The sequence below is a fragment of the Gopherus flavomarginatus genome, chromosome 4, assembly GCF_025201925.1.
Source record: "Gopherus flavomarginatus isolate rGopFla2 chromosome 4, rGopFla2.mat.asm, whole genome shotgun sequence".
In the NCBI taxonomy this organism is placed as follows: Eukaryota; Metazoa; Chordata; order Testudines; family Testudinidae; genus Gopherus; species Gopherus flavomarginatus.
In genome coordinates this window covers 89,365,153-89,387,891 of record NC_066620.1, presented here as the reverse complement: position 1 = coordinate 89,387,891, position 22,739 = coordinate 89,365,153, and the positions used below count along the sequence as shown (strand labels likewise).

At 45.1% G+C, this 22,739-nt stretch overlaps 1 protein-coding gene across 6 annotated transcripts in view; it reads left to right on the top strand.

Annotated features, from left to right (window-relative positions):
- The window catches only part of LOC127048926 (centromere protein J-like), an 82,185-nt gene that overhangs the window by 39,476 nt on the left and 19,970 nt on the right, over window positions 1-22,739 (top strand). For 5 of the 6 annotated variants that reach the window (XR_007773826.1, XM_050949031.1, XM_050949032.1 and 2 more), the window contains 4 exons: window positions 3,001-3,100; window positions 9,753-11,220; window positions 13,739-13,865; window positions 22,554-22,719. Coding sequence is in view for 5 of the 6 variants with exons in the window: in XM_050949031.1 (XP_050804988.1) it covers window positions 3,001-3,100; window positions 9,753-11,220; window positions 13,739-13,865; window positions 22,554-22,719 (1,861 nt within the window). In the remaining variant the exon portion in view is untranslated. The remainder of the gene's footprint in view (window positions 1-3,000; window positions 3,101-9,752; window positions 11,221-13,738; window positions 13,866-22,553; window positions 22,720-22,739) is intronic. The other variant, XM_050949030.1, reaches the window with a different exon arrangement.

Here is a 22,739-nt window from a genome sequence, read left to right as displayed (position 1 = left end):
ACTTCTCCTTCCCTAATTATTCCAGAAACAACTTTTAAATATTAGCAACTATGCATAGTTTACAAAGAAGCAGGGCAGCAGAAAACAAGGAAGAAAAAAGCTGACCTCTGTGGGCAAGAAGACGAGGGCTAAGTTTTGCAAAAGTACCCTCCATTTTTGCATATACAAACACCTGCACACACACTTTTCGAGCACTAGCACCTGCACACACAGGTGGTAGCATGTACAAGTGCAAAACCCATTCTTGCATACGTGTTAGTATGTCTCAACTTTCACACACGGGAATTAGTGCTTGAAATGGTGTCTGCAAGTGCAAAGTTTCATGCAAACAAGTGAAAGCCAGTTTGAGGCCCCTTGAAAATGCAGCCCTTAGCTTCCTCAAGTGATTAAGCCTATGCATAAAAAAATCACCTGGTGCCTCAAGACATCTCTTGAGCATTTTAGCAACAATTATAGCCATATGTTTACTCCTCACTGAGCTTCAGAGAGCTCCAGATCAGGCAATAATGTCATCAGCAAGCGAGGATCATCCACTCAGAAGGAGGAAGTAATGATAAATACTGAGATGCTTTTCTAAAGCAAATTAAGAAGACCTTCCAAAAATATTTCCATATGTGTCCTCAGCACGTTTGTATTTTCACATCTTATGATGCTTTCAAGATTTGCTTTCCCTGAGACGTCAGAGACCTTTTAAATAAGTTTTTAGACACATCCCTAATACTGAAAGGTTTGCCTCTGCTTCACTACCCTGGTCTGTTATTCAGAGACTTCCATTTGGGCTTCCAATGCATTACAGACATTCTTTTTCTCCTCTGACAAAGTAAGGGCATGTTGTGAAATGTCGCTTTATTCACCAAGTATTTCAGACTTCTCCCTCTCACTGCGTTATTCTCTGCTGGAGCTCGTGTGGGTCTGGCAGGGCTTGTCTACATCAGAAAGTTGCAGCGCTGGTGAGGGAGTTACAGCGCTGCAACTTAGGAGGTGTACACATCTGCAGGGCACCACCAGCGCTGCAACTCCCTGTTTGCAGCGCTGGCCGTACTCCCGTTTTGTCTCGGGTGTAGAGGATCCAGCGCTGGTGATCCAGCGCTGGTAATCAAGTATAGTCACTTACCAGCGCTTTTCTTGACCTCCGTGGAATAAGCAGGTATCCCAGCATACCTGAGGAAGCCTCTGGTAATCAAGCTGGTCTCCTTCCCCGGCTTGCTCTCGCGTTCCCCGAACCCCGAGCAAGCAGGTCTCCTTCCCTGAGGTTTGCTGGGTGGTTCCGGGAAGGCGAGAGCAAACCGGGGAAGGAGACCAGCTTCGCCGCGGTTTGCTCTCGCGTTCCGCGAACCACCCTGCAAACCGCAGGGAAGGAGACCTGCTTGCTCGGGGGTTCGGCGAACGCGAGAGCAAACCGGGGAAGGAGACCAGCTTCGCCGCGGTTTGCTCTCGCGTTCCCCGAACCCCCCTGCAAACCGCAGGGAAGGAGACCTGCTTGTTCGGAGAACGCGAGAGCAAACCGGGGAAGGAGACCAGCTTCGCCGCGGTTTGCTCTCGCGTTCCGCGAACCACCCTGCAAACCGCAGGGAAGGAGACCTGCTTGTTCGGGGAACGCGAGAGCAAACCGCGGCGAAGCTGGTCTCCTTCCCCGGTTTGCTCTCGCGTTCGCCGAACCCCGAGCAAGCAGGTCTCCTTCCCTGCGGTTTGCAGGGTGGTTCGCGGAACGCGAGAGCAAACCGCGGCGAAGCTGGTCTCCTTCCCCGGTTTGCTCTCGCGTTCGCCGAACCCCCGAGCAAGCAGGTCTCCTTCCCTGCGGTTTGCAGGGTGGTTCGCGGAACGCGAGAGCAAACCGCGGCGAAGCTGGTCTCCTTCCCCGGTTTGCTCTCGCGTTCGCCGAACCCCGAGCAAGCAGGTCTCCTTCCCTGCGGTTTGCAGGGTGGTTCGCGGAACGCGAGAGCAAACCGCGGCGAAGCTGGTCTCCTTCCCCGGTTTGCTCTCGCGTTCGCCGAACCCCCGAGCAAGCAGGTCTCCTTCCCTGCGGTTTGCAGGGTGGTTCGCGGAACGCGAGAGCAAACCGCGGCGAAGCTGGTCTCCTTCCCCGGTTTGCTCTCGCCTTCCCCAAAACCCCTTGAAGCCGCCCAACAGCGCTGCAGTGTGGCCACATCTAACACCACTTGCAGCGCTGGTTGCTGTAAGTGTGGCCACTCTGCAGCGCTGGCCCTATACAGCTGTACTAATACAGCTGTAACAACCAGCGCTGCAAAATTTTAGATGTAGACATGGCCTGGGACAAGTGCTTGGAATAAGCAGGCTGTGCAGGGTTGGAAAATAGTCTAGTTTTTGAGATTCATTTTTCCTTTAGGTATTTTCCATTTCCCAGTGTTTTAGGAGAAATTGCTATCTGTCTGACTGTAAAACATATATTCAGGCTCACACAGGGTATTTTCAAAGTGAAAGGTGGTTCCTGTAAGGTTCCAGAGGGCCAGAACCCTGGTCTGTAGGGCTCCAGGTGACCAAAGCTGCCCTGCCACTCTCTGGCAGCTATGGTAGAGCCATGATCAATGCACTGTAAACCATGGGAGACTAGGCACCACAGGAACTGCCATCCATGGAAGCCTCAATTAGCAGTATCCCCGTGACCTCTGACTAGGCCAGAAGGAGCACTATTTAAGCATGGAGAGAGTTCCAGGAAGCTGTCTCTTCTACTAGGTGGATCACTGGTTGACTGTTATGACAGACCTTACTCCAGACCTGTCCTTCTCCCTTTCCTGACTCCAGCTTTAACCCTCGGTTCTGGTTCCTGACTTTTGACCCTGGCTCCACACACTGGGCATAGGTTCCTATGTCCTGGCCCTAATAAGTGCCAGGTTATACTCCATTAATTGCTCTGCCACTTACCTTTTTAAAAAATGCAGATTACCTTTGAAATCGGAAGTAGAGGTCAGCTGTGCTATAATTATAAAGAAAAACAACTGGGAAGTTATTATATTTGATGCCATCTTATTCTTTGCCTAGACCAATCAGACCAGGAATTGGTGTAAGACAGAAGACTTTTGAAGAATTTGTTGAAGAACAACTTAAAGTAGATTCTCAAATAACGGAAAACCACCAGCAGGTAATGTGTTATTGGCCGTATTGATGAAACTGTTGAGCTTGTTTCTGCAAGTCCCTATGGGCTTAAGTGGTACATGGGCCTTGTTCTGGCTCTTTGCACCCATTAATAATGCTAGAGAGGCCTAGACTAGCTTCCATAAATTAAAGCTGTCCCCCCAGAAATGCACTGTGAAATGCTGTTTGCCCAAGATATTGCTGACATTTTGTGGACTGTTTAGTATTCACAGTATCCTACTCATCTAGGTACTACATGGCCTATATTCTAGTCTTCTCCAGTTAATTTAAACTAAATTAGATCTCAGGATGACTCTGTTATTCCATTTGTCACCATTCCCTATCCTAAAACTGGTGGTGGTTGATAATCATGTCCCTCTGTTTTTTTTGTCTTTTCTAATGTGAATTTAGTGCTTCATTCTGCCCAGTGCTGAGCATGCTGGTCCCAATCCTGCAAATTAAGCACATGAGTAATCCCATGTGCTTAATCAGTGAGATTGCTCACATGCTTAAAGATCAGCATGTGCTTAAGTGCTTTGCTGAACTGGGGCCAGAGTGCTCAGCACCTTGGGCAGCATCAAACCCTTAATCCTGGTGAGATGTTCTGATCTGGCTGCCCTGAAGACAGATCTTCAAATAATTCACAGAACAGGTATATCTTGAACACTAACACTCCAGACTTCTCACATGCTTTATTGACGTTGTACTTCAAACATGATCTGGATGAGCTATGTGGGAATGGGGATGAGAAGACATATCATTTTCCAAGGCTCGTTAAGTGCTTTCTGCTGAGACTGACAGCAGAGGTTCAATATGGACGGAGCCAGATTTTCAGCAGCGCTCAGCACACTGGATGAGTGTCACAACGGGAGTCACTGCATGCTGAGCACTCTTGAAAATCTGGCCCTTAGTGTCAAATGTAGCAGTGGCTTTTGTCCACTCGAAATTGGGGTGACTGAGACCTGCATTTTATCTTCAATTCTGTCTACCAGCTCTGCCACCTTGCTATAATTACTGACCTGGAAGACATACAATTCAGTACCAAACATTTGGAAACCCAGAGCAATAGATTCTTGTTTCCTCTTTGTCTACCAACAAAGTAACACGCAACTCAAACTGATACATTATCTTCCTTTCTATATGATATTACACAAAACAGTCATACTTGCCTTAGCTACAGACAAACTTATCTCATCCTTAGGGGCTGTTCTTCTTTTTTCCAGTATCATATTTAGTAACACCAGAGATAACACAGAAGGAAGTAAGTTGTTGCGTGTCATTTAGTACTCACATTTGTATAAGGGATAGCTAGTATGTAGGTCCTACTGAATAAAATGGGAAATAGTAGTAGAAGTTAGGGCCAACATTTTCCAATTTGGGTGCCTAAAATTAGGCACTTAATTCCATATATAGGCACCTAAATTAGTGGCTGGATTTTCAGAGATGCTGAAAAATCCAAAGTCAGTCAGAAGCCCAGGGCCTCAGCAATTGAAATCAGACTACTCATATAGGTGCCTCATTATGGATTTAAGTGCTTTAACTTTAGGCATTCAAGTTTGAAACTGTTGGCCTGGCATAATATGATTAATAAGTGTGAACATCAGAAAAATTGTTACAGAAAATACATAAATCTAAGGAGCTGAATCAGACCCCTTTCTTTTAGCTCCAAACACACAGGTCTCTACCACTTGAGCCAAAGGAGAAGCCCCATAGCTGCTGCTGGTAGTTCTCATATCCTCTCTGGAGGCTAGTTATGATTCATTTGCACAGTCACTCAAAGCCAGTACTCTGTACTAGGCTTCTGGTGGCCCAGTTAGGTTTCTTAGGCCATGTCTACATCTAAAATTTTGCAGCGCTGGTTGTTACAGCTGTATTAGTACAGCTGTATAGGGCCAGCGCTGCAGAGTGGCCACACTTACAGCAACCAGCGCTGCAAGTGGTGTTAGATGTGGCCACACTGCAGCGCTGTTGGGCGGCTTCAAGGGAGGTTCGGGGAACGCGAGAGCAAACCGCGGCGAAGCTGGTCTCCTTTCCCGGTTTGCTCTCTCGTTCCCCGAACCCCCGAACAAGCAGGTCTCCTTCCCTGCGGTTTGCTGGGTGGTTCGGGGAACGCGAGAGCAAACCCGGGAAAGGAGACCAGCTTCGCCGCGGTTTGCTCTCGCGTTCCCCGAACCCCGAGCAAGCAGGTCTCCTTCCCTGAGGTTTGCTGGGTGGTTCCGGGAACGCGAGAGCAAACCGGGAAAGGAGACCAGCTTCGCCGCGGTTTGCTCTCGCGTTCCCCGAACCCCGAACAAGCAGGTCTCCTTCCCTGCGGTTTGCAGGGTGGTTCCGGGAAACGCGAGAGCAAACCGCGGCGAAGCTGGTCTCCTTTCCCGGTTTGCTCTCGCGTTCCCGGAACCACCCAGCAAACCTCAGGGAAGGAGACCTGCTTGCTCGGGGTTCGGGGAACGCGAGAGCAAACCGCGGCGAAGCTGGTCTCCTTTCCCGGTTTGCTCTCGCGTTCCCGGAACCACCCAGCAAACCTCAGGGAAGGAGACCTGCTTGCTCGGGTTCGGGGAACGCGAGAGCAAACCGCGGCGAAGCTGGTCTCCTTTCCCGGTTTGCTCTCGCGTTCCCGGAACCACCCAGCAAACCTCAGGGAAGGAGACCTGCTTGCTCGGGGTTCGGGGAACGCGAGAGCAAACCGGGGAAGGAGACCAGCTTGATTACCAGAGGCTTCCTCAGGTATGCTGGGATACCTGCTTATTCCACAGAGGTCAAGAAAAGCGCTGGTAAGTGTCTATACTTGATTACCAGCGCTGGATCACCAGCGCTGGATCCTCTACACCCGAGACAAAACGGGAGTACGGCCAGCGCTGCAAACAGGGAGTTGCAGCGCTGGTGGTGCCCTGCAGATGTGTACACCTCCTAAGTTGCAGCGCTGTAACTCCCTCACCAGCGCTGCAACTTTCTGATGTAGACAAGCCCTTACTGAATCCTTTGCTTGTATTATCATGTGTGAACCTTTGCACTGGGTGGAGCCACGTGCTTTCTGAATAATAGAGCACTTAGGGCCATACCCTGTCTAGAACCACATGACAGCTCACACTCATAGCAGTGACGTGAATAAGACTTCCCTGAAGGCACCAACGATGCTTAAAAATAAAAATTCTTTGCTTTTACATTTGCAGTGTAGTTGTAGCCATGTCAGTCCCAGGGTATTAGAGAGGCAAGGTGGGTAAGCTAATATCTTTTATTGGACCAACTTCTATTGATGAGACTACACGGAGCTCTTCTTCAGGAGCTCTTCTTCAGGTAGCTCAAAAACTTGTCTCTCTCACCAACAGAAGTTGGTCCAGTTAAGGCTATTACCTCACTCGCCTTGTTTCTCTAGTTTTGTGTGGTAGTTTCCACCCCCAGATAACTTTTAAAATATTAATTGGTCCATATAGTACTCTTGTGAGTTAAATGTGTTACAAATTGAGACAATCAGATAGAGAAGGTAAGTGGCTGCCCAAGGTCACTGCGGGAATCAATATCACAGCGAGAACGCAGACCTATCTGGCTCTTAGTCCAAGACTCAGTCCAATGGACCTCACTCCTCTCTCTCTCTCTCTCTCGGAGGGCAAAGCACAGATAAAGGAGGACGAATTCCTCCCTCCTCTGAGCTGGAGGTGGGTATTAGTGACCTTTGAACCCAGGCCATAGCTACCGGTATGGTGTATGGGCCCTAGTAGCAGCTGTACAGCATCCTTTTCCCTTTGTACACACACAGTTTTGTGGTCCAGTGGATCAGTGCAGTCTGAAGATCTATTGTCCATGCCACCATTCTGCTGTCTACCCACAAACAACCCTAGCCTTGCTTCAACAGCACATGGGGATGTGGAGGCTTCTGCTTTCTGCTTCTTGCTTCCCATCATAATGTATTGTTTCTGTCAAGCTTTGGGTCTTCTGTGGCACGGAGGCTGTATGGCCTTTTTAGAGCTTAAAGGACATGTTTTGGGTTTGAAAGTTTTTATGGTGCCGTGTAGTTCTTGTTCAATTCAGATATCTGAACAATAATAGGGTACATGTGCACATTAGAATAGCTGTGACATGAGGTTAACAGAAAGAGTAAACTATCTGAGTTTAGTGATAAGCATAATACAGAATCTAGAAGGTTCATATAAATCTCTCACAGGTTAGTTAAGCATTAGAAGAGCTGGGCAGGAAATGGTTTTCCTGTCCCATGACAGTTTTCAAGATTACATTTTTCCCCAGTCTGAATCAGGACAGAAAAGTTGGACTCTCAAAAATGTTTATGAATTGAAAATCAAAAAAAAACCCACCAAATTCTGTTTGGGTCAATCAAAACCTGTCATTTTGATTTTGGCCATTTTTATTTTATTTTATTTTACTCTAATTAGCATAAATTTCTGTGCAAAAATTATTTTGAACCAGAAAACAAGAAATATTTTATTTTGAAAATATCAATATCTTCCTTTTAAACAAAAATTCTTTGAATTGAAAAATGCATTGAATCCAATCTATTCCTGTGAAAAGTTTTGGTTTCAACAAATTGGCATTTCTTCAACAACAAAAAAATCTCCCTCCTTCCCCCCCTCAAAATTCCTGACCCGCTCTAATCAGAAGGCTCCTTAGCATGGTAACTATGCAAACTGTCAAGTGCTGACCTATTGTTTACAGCTAGGTTTTCCAGTTCAAATAAATACTGTTAAAACTCAAGTAAAGAAAAAATCTGAAACCACTTGCTGGGAATTCATCCCTGGGTGTGTGAGATTTCAGAAAAAGGTCAACTTTAATATTATTCAAGGAAAATTATCTTTATAAACAGATTAGTAAAACAACTATTTTCTCTTCTTAAATATTATCCATTAATTTATCTATTAGTAAGCACTGCAGAACTGACGAAATAATCACCACAAACCAGAATATTCTACTCTATATCACTAAACCAGAGTAGAATGTATAACATTTGGAAACTTCAAGGTGATACAGTATCTAGCAATCAATTCAGGTACTACTATAAAAATACAAGTAATGTAAGAAAACTTTTTAAAAAAAAGATTATGTGAATTTACAGAACTCAAACTACTTAATACCATAAAACTTTTCACTACTTTATGTAGTGCTGTCTATGTGTCATAAAAGCAAAGGTGTTTACTTTAATAAACTTCACTGGCCTGAAATTTAAATAAAGGAGAGTTCTAACTCCTCTCAGAATTTTTGGGAGGCTTTTGCCAGATCACATCAGTACAATAGCAAGCATCCGTGTTCACTTTAATCTGAAATTCTGGGAAATCTTAGTATTTCTTTCTACATAGAAATGTAATTATAAAATGAAGTGGTGAATTATTTGCTATGTAATGCACCATTATATTCATTACATTTATCTATCATTCTGCCTTCTGTGACATCCTTTATTTGTTTCCTCTCTTTCAATTCTCTGTATGTTGACAGGGATTTTCAAAAGTTCCAAAATTATTTAGGAACACAAGTCCTGTTGACTTTCAGTAGGACCTGTGCTCGTAAGTGATTTAGGCACTTTTGAAAAGTCCACCCATTATCTCTCTGTGTTTCTCCAGAGCATAGTAATTCAAGATGTGCTTTAAAAGTAAATCCACCAGTTTTAAAAAAAATACAGCACAAAATCCTGTTTAAAGTCCTCTTTCCCCCAGTGCAAAAGGGCCATCACTTGACTTAAGCACCACCAGAGATCTCAAAATAGGGTTTTAGTGGGACTTAAGTGATACAGAAAGGCCTGGTCCTGCCCATCTGTACAGGGATGAATGTTGCCCTAACAGAACATGGACTAAATCAACAGGACTGCTTTTGTGAATAATCTGAGCAGGTTTTGGATTTAAGCACAGACTCAAAATGTGTTCCAGTGCAGTTGTTAAACTATGAGAAACAGTGAGAATAATTTGCTTGCCAGAATCTGAGTTTATTGGCAACCTCTGACGTCATCACTAAACTCTTTCGCGCAGTGATTGTCGGTTAGAGTCTGTTTTCAGTTATACTGCTGGCAGTTTGTTAATTTGTCCATATACCTGAGTTTAGAAAAAGAGGCCATGATTTAGTGCTAGCTTTGATGTCATCATCTGTTGTGGAGAGCATAGAACCATGAAGTCAGATATTTGCAAGTTAATTTATATATTTGTCTGTAATTCATTGAATGACTTTTTAACATTTTTTATACCTTTCATCTGAGCTATTGAAACTATTTCTTTGTTATGAAAGCAGAAATAGGAAAACACATTGATCACATGGAAATAAAAATTCTAAGATAGCTGTGCATAAGGACCGAATTAACAGGCTTACAAAGAATATCTGGGCATTTCAGAAGTGAGTTTTAACCTATGTTAACCAAACACTCTGGAAGGGTTTTTTAGACTTTCTAAAAAAACGCTTAACTAAAATAACACTGTTTGAACATTATCTCATTATAATATTCCTCCCTGTGAGAATTTATTTTGTGCTGTGTGACTTGAGTAGTATAAATGCTGGAAAACTAGCATTGTGTGTGTTTAAAAAGTTTTGGTATAAAGGAAGATAGAAAAATGTGGCATACAACAAAGAAACTGTTTTTATTATTATGGCTTCCGCCTAATGGGATCTGATTTCTCTCTCCATTTTTGAAGAAAGTCTCATAATTTAAACATAATTTTTGGTATTTGCAGAACTTCTGTGAGGCTAAAGCGACCCCTCAGAAATCTTTCCTGAAACGTGGAGAAGGCATTGCAAGGCTTGAAAAAAATAAAGAGAACCTTGCAAAAGAACAAGCCAAACATCCCAGAGGAGTTAGTTTTGATTGCCAGAATATCTTCTCTTTCCCTCACCAACAGGATGCAGGAAAATTACAGCTGGGGAAACATTTAAATCGTTTACATCGACGGTCCAGCAGCCCCACAGTGTTGGTCTCTAATGAGAAGAATACAAATTGCACTATCTCCATGAGTGAAATAAAGGCTCAGGTTGACAGTAAGACAAGAGATCCTGAGCAATGCCCAGAAGAAAGACGAGAAGGAGGTGGTGGAGAAGAGTGTGCAAAGGAGGATCCTGCTGTACCACTGCAGATGAACTGGGCTGAACTCCTGCAGCAGTGTCAGGAACAAATTACTGAAATGAAGCTACAAATAGGTGAGAAAAATAAAGCTCAAAGTACTGATTCTCTAGGACGTTCAGACAGAGCAGACAAAAGTTCCATGGAGTCTACAGTTCAAAAGGACCTAGATATTGTGGATCAGCGTGTGAAGGGCAATCTAACTCAGAGAGCAGAAAAACCCTTGGAAATCCTCCAAGAAGGTTCCAAGCTTCAGAATTTAGAAGGAAGCCAAACCAAGCAGATGGATTGGAGCACAGGCCTCAAATTCACATCAGGTATGAAAGGAATTAGCAGTTGCCACAATGAAGATTACACTGTGAGCAAAAGCCAAGAGAGCCAAAGAGGAACCACCACTGGGTTTAAGATGGTTAATGACAGAATAATGAAAGTTACTCACAAATCAACTCAAGGCATGGACAAGAAAAAGAACATCACATCTGTCAGCCACCAGCAAGAGTGGCAAAGCAACAGAAGTGCTGCCTACAGGTGGAAAGCTCAACCCTTGTCCAGTGGGTCAGGCTGCACATCCACTGACAGTGAGGATGACCCCAAATCTTACTGCACTCGGTCTCCCACAATGCACGTGCCTCAGAAAGTAGGTCACACAGACAAAAATTTGGATCTCTCTGATGCTGATTATGCTGCTGATTATGCTACTGATGAGCTCAGTGGAGCAGAAGATCTGGCCCTGAAAAAGCACACTAAGCCACCTCCAAAGAAACTGGGTGCTCAAGAGATAAAAGCCAAACAGGATCTCTCCCTCAGCACAAGCAGCAGTGACTCTGGTAACAGGGTTGCCAGGCTGAGAGGAAACAAGGCTTGCTCTTCTCTTCGAAAGTCTCCCTTTCGGCCCCCGAGATCTGCAAGAGGTGGAAGGGAGCCTGAGCCAAGGAGTGAGAGAAATGTTGAGGATGGTAAAAATGTAGAGCTGCAGTCGTCACCATCAACATGTGATCTGGTGGCCAGCCTGTTCCCAGCATTCAAAAGTAAAGAAACCCTTGCAGAAGAGAGGGCACAAAGAAAATCGGTTCTGGGTACGCTAGGTAAGGGCTAAGCAAAACTTCTTTCCCCATGTCAGTAGAAGTTGAATTTTTCTTGGTTTATAATGATTCTACACCAGTGGTGCAAGTAGAATTCATTTCTTATCAGTACACTGCACTCATGGGAGGGACACAAAGGGGAGGCACCAGCTAAAGGGGGGGCACATGACCCCCCATGACTCCTCCCTGCCCCACCCCTTGCATCACTGTTCTGCACATGCTTCATTAGTGCATGCACCATCCCATGCCATGCCAACCACCATGCGAACATTCCTCAGCCCAGACCTAGAAAAACCAAGCTCCCTCTAGGGCTGAGGGGATAGTTCAGTCTATATGCCCATTCCAGTCTTGGTCTTTTTGCAGAGACTGCCAGCAAGGACGTCCATCAGTGCCACTTGTAACTGGTTTCGTGACGAGAGCAACTGTGCACTAGGAACTGGACTGGGCCCACCCACTACTAATTGTATATAATTTAATTCTGTTTTGGTGTGAATGTGTAGGTGTGGTTGCTTAGCCCTCATAATGCTTCACATCTTCACAGCACTTTACAAATTGTTAATTTCATCCTCACTGTACTTAGAGTTGGCACCCAAGTTGAGTTGCTGCCATTTTAGGGATGGAGAAACTGAGAGAGAGTTTAAGTGATATGTACAAGGCCAGAATGTGAGCTGGTTTGAGATCTGGGATTAAAACTGAGGGGGTCAAATTCATCCCTGGTGAATTGTCTGTGAAGTTATGGCCTGCTATATCCTAGTTCCCAGCCATGTGCTCAGATGCCAGCATCACATCTCTCATTTTGTAATTAATTCATATTGCTACTAAGCACAGACAAACGTGCTTGGCCCTGTGCAAGACACAGACATTAAGGCAGCCTCTGCCCTGAAGAGTTTACAGTATAGGAGACATTCAGCCCACAAGAAAAAGCAGGATGCATTGGAAGAACCAGAGAGGAGAGTTACCTTACAAACTTGATTTAATCTTATATTTTATTTGATCCTCTTACTTTTCTTCTTAATGTGGGGAGAGTCTTGCAGATGAAGCGGGTTTTCAGGAGGGATTTTTCTATTTCTATTTGAACAATAAGGACAATGCTTGGAACTCCAGTGGCAGAAAAAGAGCCTGCCTTGTGGTTTCTGGTTCATTGGACCCTTGGAAGCCCAGGGCTGCAATTCCTAAAATTATAAAAATACCACATGCCCATGCAATTTAGTTAGTTATTTTCTGGGATTGAGTGGATGTCAACTATCTATTGATTTGTTACTGTGCTTCTGCCATGTTCAGTCTCCTTTCCCCTCTGGGTCGGTTTGATGTCCAGGTGAAAGTTCTGAATTAGAAAATTTTTGGTGCAGCACATTGTACTTAACAGGGGTGAATTCCAATTGGATTTACAGTAACCAAGAGCCTGATCCTGCAAATACTGTCACAACCTGGTCCAATCCCACTCTCTGGATGGACTCTAGTCTGTAGTGATGGGATCCAATAACTGAATCCCACATACTAATACACTCCTGGGATCTGGATACGAGTAGTGGATAGTCACTGTTCCTAGTTGAGGCACATTGCCAGTTGCAGATCCGTGTCTGACCCTCTTCTTGGGCAGTGGGACCTCACAGTCTGATTGCCTGGACCCAGGAACCAGTGCCTGAGCCCCTTCTTGCTCATACACATCCCTCTCCTTGGTTCCATTCTTGGCTGTGGGAGCTCTGGTTTTTCTAGTTACACACTTTGAGGACAACATGGCAGGAAAGCAAGGAAACACAGGCTTAGTGAAGGAATTTCTTATACAAGGAATGTCTGGGCAGAGAGTCATTCAATGTCAGTGATCCTGCTGGTAGAGAAGCTACAATAATAAATAATAATAATTGTTCCACTGGAGTAGAGCCATTCAGTGTTGATGGCCCTTGATTGCTCTGTCACACCTCCTCAGACACAGACTCTTCACAAGCTGTCAAGTTCCTGCTACAAAATGGATGCTCAAAGCCACTTCAAAAGTTACATTCAAAATGGAGGCTGAAATACAGTGTGGCATTAACAAAAACCAAAATGGAATTTATACCTTGGCCCAAACATAGCCCCCAATCCATCACACTTACTGCCAGGTGTAGTGCTTGATTTGCTCTAGTAAGCGTTATGCTGTATAGCAGGGGTTCTCAAACTGGGGGTCGGGACCCCTCAGGGGGTTGTGAGGTTATTACATGGGGGGTCATGAGCTGTCAATCTCCACCGCAAACTCTGCTGTGCCTCCAGCGTTTATAAAGGTGTCAGATATATAAAAAAGTGTTTTTAATTTATATAGGGGGTGGAGGTTGCACTTAGAGGCTTGCTATGTGAAAGGAGTCACCAGTAGAAAAGTTTGAGAGCCACTGCTATATAGTGAATAGTGTCAGGATTGGGTTCCAAGATGTTACAGTCAGAGAACTTTGCATTTTCCTGGTCTATGCAATTCTGCTGTAGTTAAATACATGCACTATTTTAATGAATACACAGTAAGTTATATGTAGTAACGTGATTATCTTCATAGAAGCAGCTCAGAGAAGGCTTACTGACAAGTTAGAGGAATTGGAAAAGGAGGTTGGTGTATATCGTGGAGAAACCCCTCTTCTAGCGATGATGAAAGAAGAACAAGAGAAAGCAAGGCATTTTCTTAGGTAAGTAAACCATCCCGTGGTATGCAGAACAAATCTAGCTGACCATGCACTACGGCCAATATTTTCAGCCTTGAGTTCCTAAAGCTAGGTTGTTAAATCCTGCATAAGTGTCCTCAGGGCCGGTGCAACCATTTAGGCAGACTAGGCGGTTGCCTAGGGCACCGAGATTTGAGGACGCCAAAAAGCGCCCTCAAATTTTTTTTAAATGGTTGAGCAGCCGTTGCTGCTGGGACAGAGAAGGAGTCTAAGCTGCCGCAGTCATGCGTGCACGACCGCCCGCAGGCACCACTTATCACTGTTTGGAATGTTCAGTGTCCCCCTTAGAAATGCTAACAAGCTTATTCAGCGAAGTTTTGATGTACTTGATGCATGCTATTAGATCGTCAATTAGGCATCAACGAGATAATTTAAGAGTAAATGTCTTTTTGTTTGAAGTACCACTGAACACTAATCTGTACATTGCCCCCTCCCTCCTGTGTTACTGCTTGAAGCAGAATCCTGGGTAACAGTAATGGGGATGCTGGATAAACCTTTTAAAATATTTCCCCTTTATAATGCCACATTTTTAATACAATTTTAAAATTAGATCCCATAATTTCAAGGCATCGATTTTCCCGTTTAGACAATTAAATTGCAATTGTCGGCATGAACATCATTTTAAAGCTGGGTTTTGAAAATCTAATTTAACGTCAAAAATTAATGACCAAAAGATAGGCACATGAAGTAAGGTAAAAGTAATTAACCAAGGGTCTAGCATTCACTCCCAACACCGCAAAAGAGCTGAGGGATTTCCAAAGAACTCCGACACCACTACAGTGTATCATTCAAACGTGAGAAGATAGTTACTACAGATAATAAATAATAAGTTACCTGGGTTGGAAATAGATCTTTGTGGAAGGGAAAGCAGGAAACTTGTCTTTTTGATTACAGAATTATTTTGCTTATGGATCCATTAAAATCATAACTGATTTTTTGGGGGAGGGGATGTGGGGAAGAAACTCTTTTCTCTACTAGGTTTGTTTATAGGCAGCTGAAAAGAAAAGTTAACTGGCTTTGCAAAGAACTGAAACATAAAGGTCTCTCCTCCCTCCTTCTCTACTCTGACCCCTCTGGGCTATTCCAAGTTAATTGTCATCTAATTGCCCAGCAAAGAAAGAGATAGTGGCAGCAATTAGGCATAGCCCCCACCAGTTCAGGAGTCATTAACACAGTACAAAGATATGCTGCATGCTTTCCGTGCACCCAGGCCTAATGATGGACTGGGGGCAAGAGGAGCAGGGCTGAGCCCAGGGCCGGTGCAACCATTTAGGCGAACTAGGCGGTTGCCTAGGGCGCCGAGATTTGGGGGTGCAAAAAAGCGCCCCCAAATTTTTTTTTTAAATGGTTGACCGGCCGCTGCTGCTGGGACAGAGGGAGTCTGAGCTGCCGGCGGCAGCTGGCAGCCCAGGGTGTCCCCTGGGTCAGGGTGCCGTCGCGGCAGCCAGCAGCCCAGGGGGTCCCCTGGGTCAGGGCGCCGCCGTGGCAGCCGGCAGCCCAGTGGATCCCCTGGCTCAGGGAAACCCTGGGCTGCCGGCTGCTGCGGAGGCGCGTGCTGACCCTGGGTCAGTGCGCACCGCCGCGGCAGCCAGCAGCCCAGGGGGTCCCCCGGGTCAGGGTGCTGCCGCGACAGCCCGGAGCCCAGGGGGTCCCCCGGGTCAGGGTGCCGCCGTGGCAGCCGGCAGCCCAGGGTTTCCCTGGGCCAGGGGATCCCCTGGGCTGCCGGCTGCCACGGCGGCGCGCTGATCTGGGGGATCCCCTGGGCTCTATCCCATTTAAGTTTGTATATCACTTGGCAATTATTGTTATGAATATTATTACTTATGTATTCTGTGTCCAAAAATGTTCTAGGATCTCTGCAGACAAATAAAAGAGACTCACTAGCCCAAAGAGCCTGTGATCTAAATTAAAAATGACACCAAGTGATAGTGACAAACAATGGGGGCAAAATAAGGAAATGGGAAGAGGAGGAGACAAAAATCAGGTGACATAGTTGTTAGGTTCACATCATATTCTGCAAAATCTGTACAGTTTTTTATATTCCCTTTCCTGTTTGTATCTAAACTGTTCCCGCATTTTCTAAACTTGAAGTGATTTTCTGTTTCATTACTAAACAGACCCCTTACAAACAATCCATACACCCTTGTGTGTTGTTTTAAACTATTGCATGTGTTAAAACCTACTAAGCCCCCACTTCTTAGTTTTAGAGCTCGTTTACACATATTTCCTATCTTACTTCACCACCAACCACCCTTAGCCCAGATCCCCAACCCAGGTGACTGTAAGCCTCTCATCCTCGGATATCTCCACATCTCTTCCATCCCCAGCAATCATGTCCTTATTTCAGTAAGTAAGTATTTTCATTGCCCAGAAATGAGAAGTTTACAAAAGTTACTCTTGTTATCAGAGGCCTTGATCCACCTTCATAGAATCACAGAATATCAGGGTTGGAAGGGACCTCAGGAAGTCATCTAGTCCAACCCCTGCTCAAAGCAGGACCAATCCCCAGACCTTGAAGTCAGTGGAAAAATTCCCACTGATTTCAATGGGTTTTAGATCAGGCCCAGAGGCTCCAAGAGCCACTTCTTCCTCTTCATTCACAGAAGCCCTTCAACATCCTATTGCCTCCTGTTCCAGCACTCAGCTCAGGCTCTCTGTTAAATAATGAAGAACTTCTGGGGCTATTACCTCAGAAAAGCAGAAAGTTTGTTACTCCTGTTTTATTGTCCCATTTGAAATAATTCTTTAAAATGTAGGTTTCTCTTGTGTAAGGTAACAAGTAACTCAGGATCACCATCTAGCCACAACGTGCACGATGCTGAGAAATAAGTAGGTGTGGTGGTAGTTTGCTGACAGCTAAAGCCCTGATTTGATACTAAATACTGGAACAGACATGAACTATTAATATCTCTAGAGCTCCCAGGCCTCTCCCACTGATGGCCTCCTCTTTCGAATCAAGCAAATGGGATTTGCATGTGAATTCTTACAATGTAACATTCAAGGATTAGCTGGACAGCTCGGAGCACCTTGGAGTTGTACCTTCTGTGAACTTTAATCTTTTATCATTCTTTCTAGCAGAGCAGCACAATAGTGGGACCCTAGGTTGTACTAGCCAGATGTTTTCCTTACTAACTTGGAAGGTTGCTCTCCTATTATTTTGTCAGATGCTTCAATTGCACCTATCTCAAGTGAGGTAAAGTAGAACAAGGCAAAACATCTTAACAGATACCTCCTGCATAAGTGATTGCAGGATAGGGGTCTATTTCTTTAAAACAAACCTGGACCACAATGCCTCTGAGAAACTTGACAACCCCTAATATGGAACAACTTTTTGATCCTATCCAGAGCAGTTGCTGTTACACCAGTAGGATAAGATCTGCCTACATCTGTGCTTTTGTTTAGTGTAATGGTTGCAACATAAACCTAATAAGGCTTGAATACTCAGGCTTAAGCTTGAAAGTCATCTTGATCTCTTAATCAATATTTACGTCAAACAGTTGATGAAATTCAAATAGTTAATTATAGTAAGTGACATGCATTCTCTATCCTTTACTTTTAATAGTGAACAAGAAAAAGGACTGATAGGAATAAAATTTCATTTTTTTTCATTTACAGTTGTTGCAGCCTCATGGCAGATTAAAAAAAAAAGGTCTGGGGCACAATTTCGTGACCGTGTATTGTGTATAATGTGTGTGATTTTTTTTTGGGGGGGGGGGGGCGCAAGATGGAAGTTTCACCTAGGGCGCAAAATATCCTTGCACCGGCCCTGGCTGAGCCCCTAGGGAGTGAGCCGCAGAGAGCCAGTGCCCAGGAGGCTGAGAGGGCAAGGCGCTGCAGGGGCGTCCCCACTGCTATTTAAAATGCAGATTCCGCAGCGGTACCTCTCCATGGGACAGAGCTGGTTCCTCACAGAAGCTTCTGTCCAACAGCTCTTCCTTCTGCAGCTGCTCTTTGTGCTCCAGCTCCATCCATGGCAGCTGAACCCCCTGTCCTGACTGCAGCCAACCCCTCATCCCCTGCCCTGCCTCCAGTCAGCCCCACACCCCTTGCCCTGCCCACAGCTAGCCTCACACCCCCTGCCCTGTCTCTAGCCAGCCCCACACCCTTGTATCCAGCCAGCCCCTCACCCCCTGCCCGCAGCCAGCCCCGCACCCCCTTCCCTGCCTCAACCAGCCCCGCACCCCCTGCCCTGCCCACAGCCAGCCCCTGCCCTGCCTGCAGCCAGCCCCACACCTCCTGCCCTGCCCACAGCCAGCCCCACACCTCCTGTCTCCAGCCACCCCACACCCCCTGCCCTGCCCACAGCCAGCCCCTCACTCCCTGCCCTGCATGCAGCCAGCCCCTGCTGCACTCCTTGCCCTGTCCATAGCCAGCCCCACACCACCTGTCTCCATCCAGCCCCTGCTGCAGCCCCTGCCCTGCCTGCAGCCAGCCCCGCACCCCCTGCCCTGCACACAGCCAGTCCCGCACCCCCTGTCTCCAGCCAACCCCACACCCCATCTCCAACCAGCTTCGCATCCCCTGCCCTGCCCAGAGCCGGCCAGCCCCACACCCTGTCAGGTTATTCAATTATTTTCATTAAATATGTAGGCTAAATAATGAAATTAATAAATTTTCAAGCCGAATATGTATTAATTCTAATGAACAATGCCACATTATGCAGTATTCATTTTTGAAAGTTTATAATAAGCAATGATCTGGGGGGAGGGTGGGGGCAGAGGGCGCAAGGTGGAAGTTTCGCCTAGGGCGCAAAATATCCTTGCACTGGCCCTGAGTGTCCTCATTTCAGTGAAAGCTGTGGGTGCTCTGAAAAGCAGGCCATTTACGTGGATGTCTAAATATGGATATAGCTGACTAACTAGGGGCACACAGATTTGAAAACTGTGGCCAGATGACTAGTTTTAGGGCTTGATCTTGTCAAATGCTGAATGATCTGTACAAGTTGCTGAGCATCCCCAAGTCACAGTGAAGTCACTGTGAGCTGGGGGCACTCCCATCTCAGAAGATCAGGCCCAACCTGGTTATCATCCTGTGTCACATTTAGATTTACTCACCTTTATATAGCGGTATCTATCCAAACCATGCAAAGGATGTATTTGGGACTACAGATGTGCCAAGCTTGAAGTTTCAAAAGAGCCGATTTGTAAATAATCTAAGTGCAACAAAGCAGCTGTAAAATTGCTTAGCTGTAAAATGTTTGTTTGCATAATTCAAACAATTTTCTCCTCGATTGAGATCAAGCAGGAACATTTTCAGTCCAAAAAGTAATATTTTGAGGAAAATGATGATTGAAAACAGGGGTTTGGAATAGAGGGCGCCATCTCAGCTGTAGGTACCCTGTAGCCTGTAGTAAAATCGTGGCATGGTTAAATTCAAAACCAGTGTGATTTTTTTAAAAACATGTTTGAAAGCTGTTGCAAACTTCTTTTTTTGGTATTACTGTGTTCTTTCTATTTCTTACTCGGTATGAGAATATTTCTTTTCTTATGTCAAGTAAGAGTAATTTCTTGATCTAGATTTTTTTTTACATTCATTTAAAAAACATTGAATACATGTTGCAAACTGAATGTGCCCCCAAACCAAACCAAAAGTTTACACTTTTATATATTCACTCCCATTGATTTCAAGGAGTTTAGGATCAGGTCCTTTCAGCATTACAGTGTGCTATATTTTTCCTTAGCTATCCTTGCCCAAAATACTTTGCATTTTATTATGAATTTCTTCGTTAAAGATCCTTTTCTGGGTATGATCCCACAAGCTCTCCAATGGGCTTCAATAGGAGTTCCATGTGTGAGAGCTTATGGGTTTGGGCTGTTTATGTTTAACATCTAAAAAAGCAGTAAAAGAAAGTAAGCTGCAGTTTTTCCAAAGTTATGTACTGGTGTTGCCTTCAGCTGCTAAGTGATGTTTCTCATGCAGAGTTAATGCAATACTTTCCTAGACAGCACTGTACTCTGTTCATGTAGATAGATGGTGCCCTCTGGTGGGTTTGTCTTACTGAGTATACTGCTTTGGCATCTAATAATAGTGTTGGCCCTAAAAAGAGTGTTGTTGACAGCGTTTTGATGGAGTTAGTTGTGGTTGCCTCTACCATTTTCACAAAGATGTTTATCCACAAATCCACAGATGGCATGCTGTGTAGTGTAGAGCTTTTCATTTCCTCTTTCCAGTTTGTGAGCCAGATCCTCAGCAGGGGTAAACTTGCTTAGCTCCATTGACGTCAGTGACCGCACAGTGATTTACACCAGCTCAGGATCTGGCTCTGTACTTTTTAAACTAATGAGCACATCAGGAGCCTTGGTTGGTAGCCACAGTGATAGAGCTCTTCAGTTATTCCGTGTTGACTTTTTTGCCTGGTCGACGCAATAAGAGCCCTTTGAGGGAGTCAGCTGGCATGCCTGGACCTGTCCAGGCTCCTATCCATTCTCTGGTTTTCAAACACATTTTTTTCCTTAGGCCTCTGCAGGCATGAGAAGTGCAGACTGGAGGGTGAAAATTCTCCGAGTTTAGAATTTGGCATATGCACGCTGCCTAACAGAGACTGGGGCGGAGATGAGAGCTAGTAGACTGAGACTCCACCCAGACAGAACTGAGATAATTGCTGTTGGCTGTGGAAAGCTTTAAGGAGATTTGGCGAAGATTATTTCTGGGGAGTTTGCCTGCCATTTGTGACATATAACCTGCTGTTCTCGTTGGATCTACAGCAGCTTCTGGATGTCCAGGTAGCAACAGCAATCATGGGTGCTTTTTCCCTCCGTTTAGCTAGAAGGTTTTCTCTTGGCTGTGGATTTTACTTCCATCACCAGGGTCTTTGTAAGTTTGCAACTGAGTCGTTGCAATGTGCTTTACATTGGGGCTACAGCTGAAAACCTTATGAGAACTTCAGTTTTCATGAAACATGGAGGTCTGCTTTGTAGGCAGTGTTTTCTGCAGGAAACAGTTTACACCTGTGATGTGCACTGGCTGCCAATTCACTTCCATGTGCATTTCAAGGCTTTGGTTTTAATCAATTGTATAAGGCCCCTAGAAGGTTGGGGTCAACCCTAACTGAAACACTTCTGGTCTCTTTGGGTGATTCTGCCCGAGATTAAATCAGTTGAGGTGCTGGAACTGATTGCTCACTGGTCTAGCTGTGAAAGTAGGGCATTTGCCATGAAAGACCCTCCACTTTAGAAATTGCTTCCTGCTATGGCCCAACTTTGTTGACTTTCTTGGTAACACTTCTGTTCTCACAAGGGGCACGGAGAAGATTGGCATAAGCAGGGGTGTTGTATTTATTACTCCTACTAGATGTTGGAGTGAGGAGTTAATTGGTTACTGGGGAGATGTATTACTTTTAATGTTCATGAACCCAGAATACCGTAAGGGCTCATTTTTAAAAAAAAAGGTGCGAATGAATTAAATCCAAATAAATAAACTGTAAAGGTCATTCCTGGAGTGGCACCTTCCTTCGGGCAGGAGGAGGAGGGGGCCTGTGCGTCTCTTAATGTCAGTGTTAGTTTCCATTTCGTACATTAGAGAACCTCTGCAGTGACAGGCCCAGTTAGTGAGGTAAATGCTCTTAACCACCTCACTGCCGCCTCATGTGCCTGCCTCTGAGGCTAACAAATGATATAATAATATATTCAAAAAATGGGGTGAGCATTTTGGCCAAACACTGATTTCAGTTCATACAAATATGCTACATTCTGGGCTCTATTAAGGACTTACAGCCTGGAGCTCCCGTGCGTGAAAACACGCACTGCCCCAGTGCTGGCATCTAGAGGCTTTAGGATCGGAATGGCAAAATGTCTCCTAGGCGTTAAGATTGTACATTGAGCACTTGGACTTGCCATACCTCTAGCAAACATTCCCAACAGCTCCCTCCACTAACTGGTACGTAAGGTCTATGGCCATTCTCACTCTGGGGAAGCTAGGGCCTCTGGAAGCTCAGTCTCCAACCTTGCACCCTGATGGGTATGTGTGGGGAAGGAGCCGCCTGTGCTCTCTCTCTCTTCAAGCACAACCGCTATGGGCTGCGATCAATGGTGTGCCATCTAGGTATGCAATGCATGCATTGCATGCCCCAGAATTTAAAAAAACATGGTCCAACTAGTGGCCCATGGGCCAGATCTGGCCTGTAGGATGATTCTGTCTGGTGTCCTCTGCACAGTGTGACCTCACAGTCACCATGGGCATAGTCATGCTGCATGCAGGACGCCATTTTGTGCAACGTCACTAAAAGGTTGGACTGCCTAAGGCATCCAAGTTTAGAATTGAATCATTGCATGCCTTACTAAAAATGTCCTGGCCTGACAATGGCTACCATAATTTATCCCTTTATGGCTTAAGAAAATGTGTTTAAAAACCTGTAAAATTCATGGCTATAGAGCTGGCTGGAAAGAAAATCCCAATGGGAATTGCCTTCCATTTGCTCAAAAGGACAAATTCTACCTTCAAACGTGCACCTGTGACTCTCAGTGATTACAGACCTGATTTTTTCAGAGCTGCTGAGTACCTATAGCTCCCCTTGACTTCAATGTCTGCTGTGAATGCCCTTGACCTCTGAAAATCAAGCCCTAAATCTGGGAATCCTGGATACTCATCCAAAGACAGGATTCAACCTACATTCTTTACATCAGCTTCATAATCCCCAATTTACCTTTTGAACAGAACACAAATGGACCAGTTTGAGACCAGCAAGGCTCAAGAACTTAATTGCTTAGAAGAATATAAGAGAGACTGCATTCACACACCGAAGAAAGAAAAGGTTGAATTTAAGAAGTACGCAACAGCAGCTAGAGTCACTAGGGAGGACGTGAAATCAGAAGAAATACAAGTAAGTAGTGTATAAAGACG